We start from the raw sequence: 19,038 nt of genomic DNA, 5'->3' as shown, positions 1-19,038 counted from the left end.
CAGTTCATCAGTGAATCAAGGAGATGCACATTGGAATGTTACTTCACATGTTTTTTCAGGGACAAGGATGTTCAGGGTATTACTCAGAGTGCTGTTAGACAGATTGACCATGTCATCGAGGGCCAGCTCACTGCAGTCAGACTCAAAGGTGGGCTGGATGTGTTGATCGAGGGCCAGCTCACTGCAGTCAGACTCAAAGAGGGATGGGTTGAGTTTCCTTAGGTTGAGGAATTTAATGGCCCTCTTTGAGAGGTGGAGAGGAGTTGGAGGGGTCAGAGACTTGTGGTAAGAGACGCTCGATGACATCCAAGTCAGAGGCAGGGACATCATCAGTGATAATGTGTATGTCCACAGTTGTGGGTGGGAATATTTACATGTTAAAGAAGTCAGCAGCCATAGAGCACTTGGGTGAGTCAACATGGATGTTAAAGTCTCCCAAAATTACAATGTGGGAGAGGGTGGGGCATACAGATGTTACTAGTTCAGAAAATTCAAAGATTAGAGGTATTTGTCTTTGGGGTGGTAAACAAGAACAACAGTGAGAGGATTTGGTTATTTACATTTAAAAGCAAGGTACTCAAAAGACTGAAAATCAGCAACAGTCAGTGTGTTTAAAATAAAGCAGTCTCTGTATAAAATAGCAAGGCCTCCACCTTGGCCGTGTGCCTTTTCAATGTATTTGTATTCAGGCGGAGGTTCAAATCAAATCAAATCAAATTTATTTATATAGCCCTTTGTATATCAGCTGAAATCTCAAAGTGCTGTACAGAAACCCAGCCTAAAACCCCAAACAGCAAGCAATGCATGTGAAAAAGGCACGGTGGCTAGGAAAAACTCCCTAGGAAAAACTCCCTAGAAAGGCCAAAAACCTAGGAAGAAACCTAGAGAGGAACCAGGCTATGAGGGGTGGCCAGTCCTCTTCTGGCTGTGCCGGGTGGATATTATAACAGAACATGGTCAAGATGTTAAAATGTTCATAAATGACCAGCATGGTCAAATAATAATAATCATTGTAGTTGTCGAGGGTGCAACAAGCACGTCCGGTGAACAGGTCAGGGTTCCGTGGCCGCAGGCAGAACATTTGAAACTGGAGCAGCAGCATGGCCAGGTGGACTGGGGACAGCAAGGAGTCATCATGCCAGGTAGTCCCGAGGCATGGTCCTAGGGCTCAGGTCCTCCGAGAGAGAGAAAGAAAGAAAGAGAGAATTAGAGAGAGCATATTTAAATTCACACAGGACACCGGATAAGACAAGAGAATACTCCAGATGAAACAGACTGACCCTAGCCCCCCGGCACATAAACTACTGCAGCATAAATACTGGAGGCTGAGACAGGAGGGATCAGAAGACACTGTGGCCCCATCCGATGATACCCCCGGACAGGGCCAAACAGGCAGGCTATAACCCCACCCACTTTGCCAAAGCACAGCCCCCACACCACTAGAGGGATGTCTACAACCACCAACTTACCGTCCGAAGACAAGGCCGAGTATAGCCCACAAAATCTCCGCCATGGCACAACCCAAAGGGGGGCGCCAACCCAGACAGGAAGACCACGTCAGTGACTCAACCCACTCAAGTGACGCACCCCTCCCATGGACGGCATGGAAGAACACCAGTAAGTCAGTGACTCAGCCCCTGTAATAGGGTTAGAGGCAGAGAATCCCAGTGGAAAGAGGGGAACCGGCAAGGCAGAGACAGCAAGGGCGGTTTGTTGCTCCAGCCTTTCCGTTCACCTTCACACCCCTGGGCCAGACTACACTTAATCATAGGACCTACTGAAGAGATAAGTCTTCAGTAAAGACTTAAAGGTTGAGACTGAGTCTGCGTCTCTCACATGGGTAGGCAGACCATTCCATAAAAATGGAGCTCTATAGGAGAAAGCCCTACCTCCAGCCGTTTGCTTAGAAATTCTAGGGACAATTAGGAGGCCTGCGTCTTGTGACCGTAGCGTACGTGTAGGTATGTACGGCAGGACCAAATCGGAAAGATAAGTAGGAGCAAGCCCATGTAATGCTTTGTAGGTTAGCAGTAAAACCTTGAAATCAGCCCTTGCCTTAACAGGAAGCCAGTGTAGGGAGGCTAGCACTGGAGTAATATGATCAAATTTTTTGGTTCTAGTCAGGATTCTAGCAGCCGTATTTAGCACTAACTGAAGTTTGTTTAGTGCTTTATCCGGGTAGCCGGAAAGTAGAGCATTGAAGTAGTCCAGCCTAGAAGTAACAAAAGCATGGATTCATTTTTCTGCGTCATTTTTGGACAGAAAGTTTCTGATTTTGCAATGTTACGTAGATGGAAAAAAGCTGTCCTTGAAACAGTCTTGATATGTTCTTCAAAAGAGAGATCAGGGTCCAGAGTAACACCGAGGTCCTTCACAGTTTTATTTGAGACGACTGTACAACCATCCAGATTAATTGTCAGATTGAACAGAAGATCTCTTTGTTTCTTGGGACCTTGAACAAGCATCTCTGTTTTGTCCGAGTTTAAAAGTAGAAAGTTTGCAGCCATCCACTTCCTTATGTCTGAAACACAGGCTTCTAGCGAGGGCAATTTTGGAGCTTCACCATTTTTCATTGAAATGTACAGCTGTGTGTCGTCCGCATAGCAGTGAAATTTAACATTATGTTTTCGAATGACATCCCCAAGAGGTAAAATATATAGTGAAAACAATAGTGGTCCTAAAACGGAACCTTGAGGAACACCGAAATTTAAAATTGATTTGTCAGAGGACAAACCATTCACAGAGACAAACTGATATCTTTCCGACAGATAAGATCTAAACCAGGCCAGAACTTGTCCATGTAGACCAATTTGGGTTTCCAATCTCTCCAAAAGAATGTGGTGATCGATGGTATCAAAAGCGGCACTAAGATCTAGGAGCACGAGGACAGATGCAGAGCCTCGGTCTGACGTCATTAAAAGGTCATTTACCACCTTCACAAGTGCAGTCTCAGTGCTATGATGGGGTCTAAAACCAGACTGAAGCGTTTCGTATACATTGTTTGTCTTCAGGAAGGCAGTGAGTTGCTGTGCAACAGCTTTTTCTAAAATTTTTGAGAGGAATGGAAGATTCGATATAGGCCGATAGTTTTTTATAATTTCTGGGTCAAGATTCGGCTTTTTCAAGAGAGGCTTTATTACTGCCACTTTTAGTGAGCTTGGTACACATCCGGTGGATAGAGAGCCGTTTATTATGTTCAACATAGGAGGGCCAAGCACAGGAAGCAGCTCTTTCAGTAGTTTAGTTGGAATAGGGTCCAGTATGCAGCTTGAGGGTTTGGAGGCCATGATTATTTTCATCATTGTGTCAAGAGATATAGTACTAAAACACTTTAGTATCTCCCTTGAGCCAAGGTCCTGGCAGAGTTGTGCAGACTCAGGACAATGGAGCTTTGGAGGAATACCCAGATTTAAAGAGGAGTCCGTAATTTGCTTTCTAATGATCATGATCTTTTCCTCAAAGAAGTTCATAAATGTATTACTGCTGAAGTGAAAGCCATCATCCAATTGCGAATGCTGCTTTTTAGTTAGCTTTGCGACAGTATCAAAAAGAAATTTCGGATTGTTCTTATTTTCCTCAATTAAGTTGGAAAAATAGGATGATCGAGCAGCAGTGAGGGCTCTTCGATACTGCACGGTACTGTCTTCATTAAGATGGTGAAAGTCACTGTCTCTGTGCCATGTTTCAGTGAGACAGATGTCAAAGTCATTGTCAGAAAAACTCTTACAGAAGAAGAGACTTATTCGTTAAGGATTGTAGAGTGCAAAACGTGTGGACGTATTGGTGGAAACAGATTCATTGCATTGTGGTTGGTCCACTGTGCTCTGTATGAACTGTATTAACTTGAAGTAGGTGATGTCAATTAACTGAGGGTTAGCCTGCAGAACTGGCAAGTGATCGTTATTGTCCAACTTCGGTGTACATGCTGTACTGTTCACATTGTGAGAGCACACAATAGACTTGAATTCCTCTTCGTCTGCATGTTTTATGTAGGATCCCGTATTGCATAAGACTGTTCTTGAGCTCCTTGCACAGGGTTGTTTTAATCTATTCAACATTTCTGAGGAATCCTTGTAGTGGAGGAAAGTTGCTGCCATTTCTTAGTCTTTGGTCCAGGAGATGAGAGGAAGATCTAGGCTAGTATTTGAATCCAAACAATTAGCTAGTTGATTGGAGAAGTATACTACTATCTTGTCAAGTTTAAGGTCAGTTTAGATGACTAGATTTTTGTATTCAGTGTGTTACGAAACCGATTAACTTCCCTGTTAATATTGTTACACTCGCTAAGTCTAGGGGTCTTAGGCCTAGTTCACTGGTCTGTAACCTGATTTAAGATGTGCATCTATGTGAGAAATCAGTGCCTAGGTGTTGAAAGTGCATGTACCCAGGGAGACAGCAACCTTAACTTGGTCCAGGGGCAGCTCTGTCTCTCTTGACCTATTTTGGGTCGGGCTGAGCCCAAGCGGATTATTATGTTCAGATGGTGACGGAAACAGATATGTACGAAAAGGAAAACAACAAACAGGCATGCCTAAACTAAGGATTTAAAATCCAAACGAAAGGCCTCATGGCCACCAAATGAACCACCAGCCTCATGGCTCACAAGCGGGGACACTGACTGACGATCCTTAATTGGCAGCACCTGATGTGCTTATCAACCAGGCTCACCACCTAGATAAGGTTGCTGTTGCCCACTGAAGGAATGGAGTGTGAAAGTGGTAGTGAGCTGTAGTGTGCTGTCCTAACTACCTAACCTATTCCCTAACAAGTACTAGATTAGCTTTAAAAAAAGCTGATAATTGATAATAATGCACATAAAAAACACTTAAAACAAATTTGTCACTAAGCGCCATGGCAACGATGTAAAAAAAGTAGTCATTAGAAAATGGGTTATTGGTCATTAAAAGTAGTCACTAGCAGAAAAATATTTTACTAAAATCAGCTAAATGCTCCCTTGTTATTGTTTCATAAACTTTGATTTGCTGTTATATTTCAGTGACGAGGAGCCAATAGAGGTGCATCAAAAGAGATGTGTAAATACGATTTATATTCTATTTGGGCCCACTGTTGTTCATTTTGTATATCAACAACATTGGGGATCTTATTGAAACAGCGGATGTTCATTTTTATGCAGATGATACTGTTCTTTATTCAAGTGGTAGTAGTTTATCTTTAGCTTTTGAAAATGCCCAAAGAGCATTTAACATCATACAACAGAATCTGTATGATTTAAAGCTGGTTCTAAATTCAGGTAAAACAAAATGCATGGTATTTTCAAATGCCAGGCATGTTACTAATCATGTCATTGCTACATTGGCTGGACATACTATAGAGCAAGTTAAAGTGTACAAATATTTGGGTGTGTGGGTTGATGACAAGCTGGGCTTCACTGTGCATGTAGAGAACTTGATAAGGAAGCTCAAGCTGAGAATAGGTTTTTATTACCGGCATAAGGCTTGTTTTTCTTTTGAGGCCAGGAAGGAGCTGGTACGATTTACATTACTGGCGGTTTTAGATTTTAGTGTTGTTATATATATGCAGGCCCCAAACACTACCCTGAGAGCACTTGATTCAGTGTATCATGCAGCCCTCAGGTTCATTACAAATCAAAAACGTCTAACACATCATTGTGATCTCTACAGCGCTGTTGGCTGGTCGTCATTGACCTTGCGTAGGCTTAAACACTGGTAAACACTGATTTATAAGGCCATATTGGGTAAAATGCCATTTTATCTCTGTTCTTTTTTAGTCAGGTCGGTAAATAAATATCAATTACAGTCCCATTCTCATTTGCTTCGAACAGTACCAAAAATTAGAACAGGTCATGGTAGAAATAGTTTTAGTTACTTAGCTCCATGGTCCTGGAATTCTCTCCTGAACATTTTAAAATTTGATGATCTAGTTTCGTTAGTGGAGTTTAAACACTTGATCGATGTATATATCACAGAAGAGTGTAATTGTCTTTAGAACAGCTGTTTTTAGTCAAGAGTTTCGTGTTTTTAAGGTAATATGTAATTGTTGTACTGTATGTGTGTTTTTATAGTTTTGTTTAATGTTGTGTTAGTGTATGTAAGTTGTTTTGTCTGAAACATTGTTCCTTCTGCTGCTATTGGACCAGGTCTCTCTTGGAAAAGAGATGTTATCTCAATGAGAAAAACCTGTATAAATAAAGATAAAATAAAATAAAAATAAAAAAATAAAATAAAATGAGAACAGTAGGACACAGATCTCCCACTAGCTCTTCCATGGAGTCACCAAAATCCAGTCTTCTGAAAAAAAGTCTGAGAGCATCGTTTGGGGGGTCATCTGGAGGGCAGTGAAGGATTTACATTTGAGTAATTTAGCAGACGCTTATCCTAAACAATTAGGGTTAAATGCCTTGCCCAAGGGCACATCAGTTTTTTTGCGCCTTGTCAGCTCTGGGATTCGAACCAGCAACCTTTCAGTTACTGACCCAATGCTCTAAACGCTAGGCTACCTGCCACCCTATGATGTTACTAATATGTCAGAGGAGACAAAAAACAAAACAAAACATAAGGTGAGTAGAGAGCCCAGGGATGTCAATGCTATTATGGAGCCTGGCCCTAAAGGCAACAATGCTGAGAACATAATTGATGTACATGGGGCACAAACAAAGACACAGAATACATATGAAAGCGATCTTGACAGTTCTGATAGGGAGGCGAGCCCCAGCCAACATGTATGTCCCATAAGCATGTCCAGGACAAACTTGATGTCCAATGAGCTGGTAAACCATGCTGGAGAAGGTTAGCTCTATGATTGCCAAGGAGGGAATTTAGGTAATTTCTATGGCTGAGTTTGAGAATTCCATCCAGTCATCTAGCAGGTCATCCAGCCAATCATCCTGTTCCTTTGACTTCAGATGAGGCACTTTGTTGTGTGTCAGGTGGCCAGGCCCACCACAGAGGGCAGAGGAGGACTCCAGCTCTAATTGCAAACTTCTGGGCGGACATTCCTCCAATATGACCTCTCCTACACCCCTAGCGTTGAAAGAAGAACTGACACTCGGTGAGATTGAACCTTATGCTGATGAAATCATCAGTGTTATCTTGCAGAACATTGAGTAAAATACTGAGGACGAAGGTGTAAGTGAACTGAAGAATGAGCCTATGAAAATCATACAAGTGACACCACACAGACATTGGTAGCGATCTTGTGTTGTCAGGTTTCCAAATACACCAGCATACAGTCAAGGTAGCTCACAGTATATTCCAGAAAATCAAAATGCATCCTGGCAAGATAGATCAGGGCGATATCCAGACGGGGTGGACAGCAAAGAGCAGGTGGAGGGCATCCTTGTTCTAGAGATTGTTGAAACTGCATTGGAGAAGCTGGATGATCATGTGAGGAGGGATTCCTCTGAGACAGATGCTTCTAATAGGAGTCAAGGAATATCAGAGAACTTCAAACTAAAGATGAAAAGGATCTCAATTAAGCCAGTCAGGGCTGTCCTCGAAAAGGTTGTGGCAAAATTTGGCAGGTCCAGTGAAGACACCCCATCGCTGAACTTACCATCCAACCACTGCAGCCCAAAAGTTTCCCTGTGTGCTGTAAGGAGTTGGAGAGTGCTCTCTTCTTTGGCTGCCGACATCATATCTGTGGTTCTGAATAAGCTCGTGGAAACCTCTGGTGGTAAAACAGCTGCTTGATCAAGTCACATGGAGATCAAGAACCTTGTCCGAGCATTGTCTTCCAAAAACCCAGAATCTCTTCCGACAGACTTATCAGGGTCTCAAATTGAATTGGTGTCAGAGGAAATACTTCAAAACATTGTTGGAAAGCTAAAAAAGATAATCAGTCAGGAGTTTGAGTAATTCAAGGGAACAAACAGAGTTTGGTTTTCCATGTGAAGCTTAGGATTTTGTTGAAGAAATCTTGCAGACACTCAAAGGTCCAGGGTCAGACATTAGTCAGTATGGGCCCAAGGCTATTGACCATGTATCCTCCTCTATATCTTAGACCTTATTCAAACACACAAGTGAGACTCACCTCTATAAAGACAATGCAAAGATACCTAGTAAACATCACGTCACCATTGGGAATGAGACCCTGGTCTCAATTGGGCTACCCTGAATAAATAAAAGTTTACAAATAAAACAGCTCACCTGCTCTCTAATTCCCTGCGTGACTAGCACAGAGCTGGCCAAGTTCCGTGACTCGCTCTCAAAGTCAGCTACGTCTCTTCTGAAGGAGACATATGGTGAGCGATCCACAAACCTCAAGATGGAAAGGGAACTTCCAGCCTGCATCTCATATCAAAGATTTGAAAACCTGGTGATACAGCTTTAAATGTATGTAAAATATCCTAGTGATACAGCCTTATGTAAATAGCATAGACATCCTTGTACAGAGAGTTACAGTAGAGGCGTTGTCCCCTATTGCACATGGACACACAAAGGAGTGTAACCAGGAAGCAAAACATCCTTTGTCTGAAGTCAAGACAATACCTCAAACAATGCAGTGGACCCTGAGAACAAACGGACCTTGGCCCTTGACACTGATTGCAGTCGTACTACAGATACCTGTCAGCGAAACTACATACAAAGCTGCCAATATCCTCCATGTACTTACTCAAGTCCACAGTGGAGAAGTTTGTGAAGGTGATGGATCAGTGCAAGCTACCGGACATCCTCTCATGTCAGTCAGAGTAGGGAGTGCTTTGAGCGAAATGCAGCCTTCCTAGAGTGGTGACGCTGAGCTGCTGATCAGTCTGGACTTCAGGCATCAGGGGAGGAGCTGAAGATGAACACAAAGAGCTCAATGATTCATCACCTTCACTCTGTGATGTTGTGACCAAGTCTGTGATGATTTCTTTGCTGTGGGATAACTCTCCCCAGGCCTCAACAAGCAACACAGGTAAGTCCACAACTATCATCTTATTTAAAAGGTAAAAAGCTAGCGCCTCTCTATTGGCGAGGCACTTTTCTGACCAACCAAATTATATTATTACATAGGCCTACCACAGCTTCAGTTTTTGTAGAGCAAATGTATCCTTTATGCAGAGGGTTGGTGGGTGCTGATATTTTTCCTATTTCACACATGTACAAGTGTGTATTAATACGCATGTGTGAATTGGAAATTTGTTTTTTTGCATATCCCTCGGAGAGTGGGTTCACGGCCTTGAGCGTATTTACTCACATTAACCTTTTACTAATTTACTAATAAGTACAGAATGAATTTCCTCAATATAAATTAGATATGTAAGTATGAGAATAAAATATCTATTAGCGCCTGTTCCATGTTAATAATTTGTAGTCTATGCTTTTATGATTCATGTTATGTAGGTGTTAAAATAGGCTGCTTTTATGGAATGGAAGTTAACTGAAAAACATCAAACGTTGTGAGCATTGAGCAGTAATTGATCACACAAAAAAACATGTGGGCATTGATCAGTAGTAATTACATTTTTATTAAATTAAGGCTACAATGTTATTTCCTATAAACTATTTGGTTAATCAAAAATATACTTAAAAAATGAAACTGGTAGTTTATTTGAAAGTGACCAAAGAGATTTGGATAAATACCGATGCATTATTACATCATGTGTACTGGTACCATAAAAGATAGTGACTGTTACATCACTATTACATCATAGAAACGGTTTGTCAGTGTGGCATTATTATAACAGAGAGTGATGGATATCAATAACTGGATCATTTTTTCCTGAGGGTAAGAGAAACGTATCCACTGAAGGCCTTTTTCAAACAAAATAGAAATAGAAGCTATCGCAGCCGCAACATTGTCATGATCTGTACACTAGTCATGTTAAAGAAGATTATTGGCTTGGTGGTCATTCTTTGGCCAGTCACAGAGATACTCAATTGACAAAAATGACTGACTGGCCATTTGGTCACCATGTTGTATGACTTCAACACCACAGATTACGTTTCACTTACCCCTGTGTTTTTCAGATGTGAAAAGGATCATGTGGTCTAAATGCGTGAAACCTGAGCTTCCCTGGCACAGTAAGGCTGCCAGCAGTATGAGAAGGTCTATTAGGAAGACGTCACCAGCCAAGACCGCCGTGCACACTGAACAGGAGCCTCACATCAGAGCCACCCAGAATGAGGGAAAACCCAGCCAGTCACAGGCCAAACACTATGAGACACCCGTATGGGCCCAGAGAGCCAAGGAGCGAATTAAAAGTGCATTGAAGCCCCTGGAATCTCCAGCCAATAAGGAGCCAACCTTAACAACTGCCCCACAAACACCTGAGTGTAGCAACAAGGCAGGATGGTTTAATGTACTTGAGAACCAACCCAGGACAAAGTCAGCCCGGCAGAGTGTGAGGGTCCAACAGATGACACCAGATGACATCAGTCTGTTTTATTTTCTTGAGAATCAACACGCTCAGCAAGTTGAAACAATTGAGGATATTGTGACCTGCTTAATAGGCGAAATCTATTATGATGAGACAGGTACCCAACCAGACACCCAGATTCCTGGCCTGAGTGAAACAGCTTTGGACCTCATTGATAATGTGGTTGATGAGCTAAAGAACACCCCAAGTGACCTGTTTGGTTTACATACCGATGAGTCTCTGGTCCTCCCATCTAGTTATAAACATCAGGTGGCCAAGAGTGTTCACAAAGAATTGCTTTCCTGCACTGGTTCCCAAGAAAGCTTGTGGAAGGCTGTATCCTTGGGCCACATGGTGAAAGAGATTGCCAGCTCAATCTCTCTGGAGGTGTCCAAAGTAACCAGCAAGATTGGGGCTGTCTATCACACTAGTGTCGATCACACTGATAGTCCAATCTCACCCGGCCCCAGAACGGACACAAATGCTACCTGGGTGTCCTGTGTAGACTCAGACATCTCTGAAGATCTTGTCCTCAGAATCCTAGACTTCATATCATACTGTCGGTCACCAGACAGCACCTGGAATGGGCCACAGAGTCGATGCTCCACTGACATGACCGGAGATCTCATGGATGCAGTCATGGTGGAGCTCTTCACTAACACAGCCATGCTGACGATTCCAGTAGTTAAGCACCAGCAAAAATGGTGCAAACCCTCCCTTACAGATCTGGAGAAAGCTGCCAGATTAGTGTATAAGAAGATGGTAAAGGAAACTGGCTCAGCTGCGGCTTTGCAAGACGCTCTCAAGCTCAGAAGGAAGCTTGTAGTCACAGCACTGGCTGATGTAGTGGCAAAGCAAGTGTACAAGCACTTCTCAGAACAGGAGTCAGACTCCACACATCTCCCAGACCAAACCAGCCACAAAGATGACTGCCCTGTTACAAGCCACAGTAACAGACAACTCACACCTGAGCTTGCTGCTGCTCAATCTGCCAGTGAGTGCATAGTGAACTGCAAGGCTGTGTGGGAGATCATCTCCAGACTGCTGCAGGAGATTTGTCCTAACGTGCCCATGGAAGAGAAGCCCTACCTTTATGCTCAGGATCTTTTTCATAGTGCTATAAATAAGCTGTCTGAGTCTCCAGGGGTAACAGTATGTGCTGATGAGACTATCTGTGACGTCTGCCGCCATCCACAGGCCATTGAGTTAATCTGCGGCCGTGTTCTGGAGTGCCTGCAATTTCAGATTAACCTCATGGGCTACAACTTAAACTCTGCCCTGGATGCCCAAGACGAGGCTCTCAGCTACTTCATTGTTGCTCATCTTGTGCAAGAGACCCTGCTGTTGATCTCAAATCAGACCAATGGCAGCTCCCCTGAAGTAGACTCAGGTTCCCACCGTCAACCTGAGAGTCAAACACAACCATGTGTAGTGAGCAGCAAAGTAAATTATGAAGATTGGCCAACTTGTCAGTCAAACATCACTGTACCAAAGGGCCATTCCACCATTTCTGCAACCAAGGACTTGTCACCTAGGGCTTGCCTTTCCACTGTGTTTGCAACCAAGGGCCTACCACAGATGCCAGGTCAAACATACACTGGCAGAAGAAGGCACACGGTCCTGAGTGTGAAAATAAAAAAGGTACAGTAGGTGCTTATGCAGTAACAGATTGGAAATCCCCCAAACTATCAAATATAAATTCCACTGAAGTGACTTCATGTTTATTTGACTTAAAATGTCATACACTTTATTTTATGCAGTTTTGTAGACAGTCTTTCACAGCTGAAGGATTTAACCATGCGTGTGTATGTCAATACAGCACTCTCACAGAGGAATTCATATCACACCGTCAGAAAGGATAATTCGGTTGAAGGAAATGCAGAGGGAGTCATCTTCTGAGGTCTCATCAGGTTTGAACCATGCATTTGCTTTCAACAAGTTTATCTCTACTTCTTAAGGAATTATATTCTGGTAAATTGTTGTAGAAAGTATTGACTGTCTAATTATATTCTCAGTTTCAGTGGAGATGTTTTCTGAAAGCCATGGACACAGAAGAGGGTGTTTTGGATGGCTCCTCTCTAAGCTGATGTGCACTGAAGACATCCACTGGTTCGAGTAATGTTTGAGTGTAACCAAACATTCAAACCTAAGCTGAATGACTAATACAAGTTGAAGGGTGGAGGAATGTAAATAAATCAAAGCAAGCCTAATTTGACCTATTATTGTGATTCAGTAACAGGTGATTCACCGTGGTTTTAGTAAGTCATAGAATTTCCATTATATGTATAGTCATTTCGGTTGCCGACCTTCCATAGCTAGCTAAGTATATGACGCAAAAATTATTTGCTGGTTTGAATGATGCCTGAACAACAGCATTGCCTATTATGAACACAGTGCCAGAAACATTCCATTTAATAATATTCAGTGCCTTCAGAAAGTATTCACACATTTCATTATATGTGTAGTCATTTTGGCTGCCGACCTTCCACAGCTAGCTAAGTATATGAAACAAAGATTATTTGTTGGTTTGAATGATGCCTGAACAACAGTATAGCCTGTTATGAACACAGTGCCAGAAACATTCCATAAAAAAAATATACAGTGCGTTCAGAAAGTATTCTCACTATGACAATAATTGAAAATGCACGGCCAAATCTACACCGTAGTTGCTTTCCAAGAAGACACTGAATATTCATGAGTGGCAGAGTTACAGTTTACACTTAAATCTGCTTGAAAATCTATGGCAATGATCAATAACCAATTTGACAGAGCTTGAAGAATTTTTGAAAAAAGAATGAAGAAATGTTGCACAATCCAGGTGTGGAAAGCTCTTAAGAGACTTACCCAGAAAGACTCACAGCTTTAATCGCTGCCAAAGGTGCTTCTACAAATATTTACGTATGCAAATGAGATATTTCTGTACTTCATTTTCATAAAATTTGCAAAAAAAATGTAAACATGTTTCACTTTGTCATTATGGGGTATTGTGTGTAGAAAAAAAACTATTCAATCAATTTAGAATTCAGGTTGTAACACAACAAAATGTGAAATAAGTCAAGGGGTATGAATACTTTTGGAAGGCACTGTATATTTTGAAATGTTATAAAAGGAAGAACAATTAGTGTGACAGCAAAAATTTAATTTTTTTATTTGGGGATGGGGGAAGGTCTGTTAGAAGTTAGTAGAGCTCTTTTTAATTTTGTTAGTAGAGTTATATGGTGCGGTGGCTTATTGCTGCCACTCAAATTTGTTTTATGTCATTACGAGATAAGGTCATGTCACAAGTAGAGATGAAACAGTATGAAAATTTCATATCATGATTATAGTGACCAAAATTATCACGGTTATCAGTTTTATCGCGGTATTGTTAAAATGTGCTGGAAATGTTAAAAAAGTACTGATACACATACTGAAATAATTTCACCAAGTTTTATATTGAAAACCAACAAACAACAATTAAAATTAGCAGCACTATGCACTTTTTGAATTGTGCATAAACATTAAAATATACAAAAAATATATACATATATAAAATGCATGAAATGAAATGTATGCATTCACTACTGTAAGTCACTCTGGATAAGAGCGTCTGCTAAATGACTAAAATGTAAAATGTAAAGATGGCACCATGTGGCCATGAGAGGTAAAAGTTTCCCTAGTGCAGGTTTTAATGAACACAACCTTAAGTAAGCAAATCAAATGTGCATATAAAAGCAACACAAGTAAAGCAATGTGCATGTAAGAACTATACAACCATATGTAAACCAATCCAATGTGTAGGTGTTGACATTAAAATAACAACACAAAATATGTAAAGAAATGAAATGAACAGCACTGATTGTATGTCCGTTCTCTCTTTCATAAAGAAATTAGGTGCTGCTGGCCTAACATCCTGTATGTATGCATCTTTGTTCACTTGAGATTGAAATGTAAAAATGTCAGCATATTTACTTTGTCTGGTTTAAGCAGTAACCTGCGAGGGGAGACAATGTGCCCGCTGGCACTGAACACTCTCTCTGATGGCACGCTGGTTGCTGGGATGCACAAAAGCTTCCTGGCAACCCTGGCAAAGTGAGAAAGCTCTGATGCATGGCCCCTCGTTGTTTCATTATAATTATTATTACACACACACACACAGAGTCTATCTTCTGTGTTGCATTTGAGTAATTGCAATGTGCCCAACAATTTACATAAATAAGGAGTCTTGTATAGGAGTCTACAGTGTTTCTCCTGTTGGAACACTTTTACAACCAAGTCCACGACTGCCGGATTTTAAATGAACAAAATATGTTGGTTGGGAGATTAAACTACATAACGTGTTATGTGTTAGAGCCTGCAGACACACGGTGTGTAAACAGGTGTAAAATATACTTTATGTATTTCACAAAAAAAAACTAATTTATTTTAATTTATTATTTTAAAGTTATTTTGAGATGTATTAAACTACTTTCAAGAGTGAATTATTTTATTGTATTTATTTTCTAATTTCTGTTAATGCTGTGATGTCATCAACGGGAGCCATGATTTTACTCCTCAGTTTGCTCAGAGCGTGATGAGGAGAGGTATGTGTTATGTATGCTCCGGTCTTTTGAATGCACATGTTCGCAAATGCACAAGAAAAGACAAGCAAAAGTTATATTGTCACTGATTTAGTGTTGCATTACTGTTTATAGTAATTTATATTTAGGTGAATGGGAATAATGTTCGAGTGCAACTTTGCAAGGCTAACCCAGCTATCGTTAGCTTTGTTGCGGGAGTGGGTCTCTTTCAGGTGCAGGCAGCATGAGTTTTCTGATGATTTTCTTACAGGTATTCTGCACTGTCTTTTGTATTTTATCAGGCAAATATACTTGTATTGGAGTCCAGACGGCAGCATTAACTTTTGCCTTGTATTTGTACCCATTCCATGCAGGTATGTTGTGAAATGTGACGATTTTGTATTTCATGTTTATGTGCCTAGTTAGCTGTCGTTCATTTAAAAAATTGTGTTGCTTCATTAGTATGCCTCAGGTATAATGGTACAATAGTACACTCTAAGAAATATTGAGCATTTAGTAGATTATTAGTTTATTGGTGTACAACATTTATAAAACGAAATGGGAGTCTTTTGAAAATATGAACATTAACATTTTGTACAATGTATTTTTTTGTTTATGCTTTTACTCCTGAGTTTGCTCACAGCGTGATGAGGAGCGGCAAATATACTTGTAAGGGAGTCCAGACGGCAGCATTAACTTTTGCCTTGTATTTGTACCCATTCCATGCAGTCATTAAAAGAGAGACAACCTGCAGAATTGTATCCAGAGCCTTATCTTCCACCTACACCTTACCAGAACACAATGCAGAAAGGTACCGGTACAGAGTCGGTTACATTGGTGCCATGACCCAGATCAACATGGATCATTGTGAATCGCTGTTGATCAACACGATCTTGGTCTCCAGGAGTTGCTATGCTATAAATAGGTTGGAAGTGAAATATCTTACACACACAAGGGAACATTTTTTATGTTCTGTTGGTTATATCTCTTAGATTAACTGATTCGTTTGAAATTGTTGATACATATTTCATTTTATTTGTGTATATTGATAGTGAATGACTTATATTGTTGGAAAAGGAGACTTTTCAGTGATGAGCTTGTACTGGGTCTTGGGAGAGGGAGGTTTTTCAGGGAGTTGCCTCAGACCCCAGCTAGAACTATAGATGTTGTAGATTCACCAAATTTTTGCTCTACTCGGGTGCCTAACGACACACCCTCAGCTCCTATAATTATGCCTAGTGATACCCCCTCAGATAGTTCAGAGGTGGCCAATCCTGACTTTGGAAATCTTATCACACAACTCGCTCATCAGTTAGGACAGTCTATATCAGCTCAGATTAGGAAGGAGGATAGAGACGCACATGCTCAGAGCACCAGTGCAGGCCAGACATTCACTGACACACCTTCCCTTAATTTATCTGGTATGAAGTTGGTCATGCAGTCTGACGTGAGAGAGCCCCCATGTTTCAGAGGGGATGGGTCTGACAAGTACTCAGTACATGAATGGGAGGAGCTCGTGGATGTTTACCTGAGAAAAAGGAGTGTGCCGGTCATAGAACAGTCACAGGAGATCATGCCCAAGCTTATGGGGAGAGCTAGAGACATCGTAAAGATAACAATCCGCAGCAATACATCTGACACCTCACGAGAACCCTAAAGTGATAATAGATATACTGAAACAGCATTTTAGTGAGTTGACATACTCATCCATGCCTCTTGCCGAACACTTTGCCAGTATTAGGAGAAAATGCCATGGAGTACCGGATCCGTCTGAACAAGGCAGTAGATGTGGCCGATGAGTGTTTGAGGAGGCAGGGTCGGAGCATCGAGGACTCCAGCCGAGAGGTAACGATGATGTTTGTGAAACACTGCCCAGATCCTTCTTTCTGCGGTTTTAAAGTTCAAAACAGCTGATAGGTGGATGGCAGCTGAGATACAAGAACATCTAGATGAGTATCAGTCTGAAATGATAGCTCAAATGCTGACCAGGTCAATGCGCCCTGCTGCTGTGAGACAGGTGACCACACATGTCCAGATGCCTGTACTTGATGAAGTGCCATCTTGTCCAGTGTCTCCTAGCCAGAGTGAAGTACTTGTCACACCCTCTAATCAAACTGAGGGAAACTGCATGCAAACCTTGATAAGCTTACTTGATCGTGCGCTAACGCAGAACACTCAGACAACAGTAAGACTGCTGCACCCACCTAACCAAGGGTACTCTTACAGGAAATATTGCATGGTGTGTAACGGTACAAACCACTCTATGCTTGCACACTGTAGAAGGGAGGGTCTGTGTTTGTCATGCTTTGAGTCAGGTCACTGGTAGAAAAACTGTCCGAAAGTCTCGGTCTAGATATAGTGAGGAGCCCACACAAGCAACCTATGCAGCGGAGCCGTTAAACTAGCAGGCCCGCATTTGGAGGGGGGATATTATTATTTATTTATTTCACCTTTATTTAACCAGGGTGGCTAGTTGAGAACAAGTTCTCATTTGCAACTGCGACCTGGCCAAGATAAAGCAAAGCAGTTTGACACATACAACAACAGAGTTACACATGGAGTAAACAAACATACAATCAATAATACAGTAGAAAAATCTATATACAGCATGTGCAAATGAGGTAGGATAAGAGAGGTTAGGCAATAAATAGGCCATGGTGGCGAAGTAATTACAATATAGCTATTAAACACTGGAATGGTAGAATGTGCAGAAGATGAATGTGCAAGTAGAGATACTGGGGTGCAAAGGAGAAGAAAAAAAAATAACATGGGGATGAGGTAGTTGGGTGGGCTATTTACAGATGGGCTATGTACAGGTGCAATGATCTGTAAGCTGCTCTGACAGCTGATGCTTAAAGTTAGAGAGGGTGATAGGAGTCTCCAGCTTCAGTGATTGTTGCAGTTCGTTCCAGTCATTGGCATCAGAGAACTGGAAGGAGAGGCGGCCGAAGGAAGAATTGGCTTTGGGGGTGACCAGTGAGATATACCTGCTGGAGCGCTTGCTACGGGTGGGTGCTGCTATGGTGACCAGTGAGCTGAGATAAGGTGGGGCTTTACCTAGCAGAGACTTGTAGATGACCTGGAGCCAGTGGGTTTGGCGACGAGTATGAAGCGAGGGCCAGCCAATGAGAGCGTACAGGTCGCAGTGGTGGGTAGTATATGGGGCTTTGGTGACAAAACGGATGGCACTGTGGTAGACTCGCACAAATGCGACCAGTTATTTTTTGAATTTGCATTTAATTTCTTTCACTACCAAATGTGAGTGAACTGCTGGCACTTTAGAGCCCACTGAATGTCCATCTTATGTTCGCTAATGTTAGCTTGAAACAATTAGTGTTTACCTTTCCACAACACACAGTCGAAAAGGGTTTTGTCCATGTGTTTACGCACAGCTGACAGTCGGCAAACTCAGCATCACAACAAACAGGAGGAGGGCAGACAAAGGGTAGCTACGTCGAATAATGATGTATTAATTTCCATGTCCGTTGACACAAACTCCGTACATGTCTGTGTGTTGCAGCTCAAGAATCGGGATGTTAGATTTACTCAATGGATACATTTTTTATTAAAAAATTATTTAAAAAAATATATTTAAAAAATCAGGCCCTATCATTTCTGCGTACTTTCAACTGCGTACCAAGGGCGTAACCAGACTTTTTTGGGGGGGGGGACTTTTTGGGCCTAGAAAATTTGGATAGGCATTTTTTTTCTACTTATTTTATTTTGCGACGTATAGTGCATAGTACTTGGAGCAACCTTGTTACATATACAAATAATTACCTATCCCAGCATATTAAAATAAGACAGTACTTTACTACCAGTTGCCAACTTGCCAACAACATAAAACTCATCTTCAGATGCACTTTAATCTCGATGGGCAAACAAGCCTATATTTGATGTTACAATTTCTACCACGGTGGGCAGTAGTACTATAAAATGGTACCTTACATTTAGTAGACGTATCATAAAGCGTGACCACCTACATCACAAGGCGCAGATGGCGAGGCTTTAAGTTGAATATGGTGATGATTTCATCATAATCCAATGTATCTGTCAGTTCACGCTCAAAAGACAGCAAACTGAAGTGGTTCAGCCGGGTGCTTGTCATTGATGTGTGAAGACGATGTCATTGTCATTGATGTTTTTCATTGATGTGTGAAGACGATGTTCATTGATGTT

At 41.6% G+C, this 19,038-nt stretch overlaps 1 protein-coding gene across 1 annotated transcript; it reads left to right on the top strand.

The window, feature by feature from the left end:
* The first annotated feature begins 8,166 nt into the window (after positions 1 to 8,166).
* Positions 8,167 to 13,066, top strand: LOC115184559 (uncharacterized). Its single transcript, XM_029745419.1, has 4 exons — positions 8,167 to 8,877; positions 9,933 to 11,962; positions 12,141 to 12,231; positions 12,337 to 13,066. The coding sequence occupies exons 1-4, from the start codon at positions 8,826 to 8,828 to the stop codon at positions 12,438 to 12,440; spliced, it is 2,277 nt and encodes a 758-aa protein (XP_029601279.1). The 5' UTR covers positions 8,167 to 8,825; the 3' UTR covers positions 12,441 to 13,066.
* The last annotated feature ends 5,972 nt before the right edge of the window (positions 13,067 to 19,038 follow it).

Source organism: Salmo trutta, unplaced genomic scaffold, assembly GCF_901001165.1.
Source record: "Salmo trutta unplaced genomic scaffold, fSalTru1.1, whole genome shotgun sequence".
Classification (NCBI taxonomy): domain Eukaryota; kingdom Metazoa; phylum Chordata; class Actinopteri; order Salmoniformes; family Salmonidae; genus Salmo; species Salmo trutta.
The sequence above is the reverse complement of the archived record's forward strand: the minus strand, read 5'-3'. Positions and strand labels throughout refer to the sequence as shown.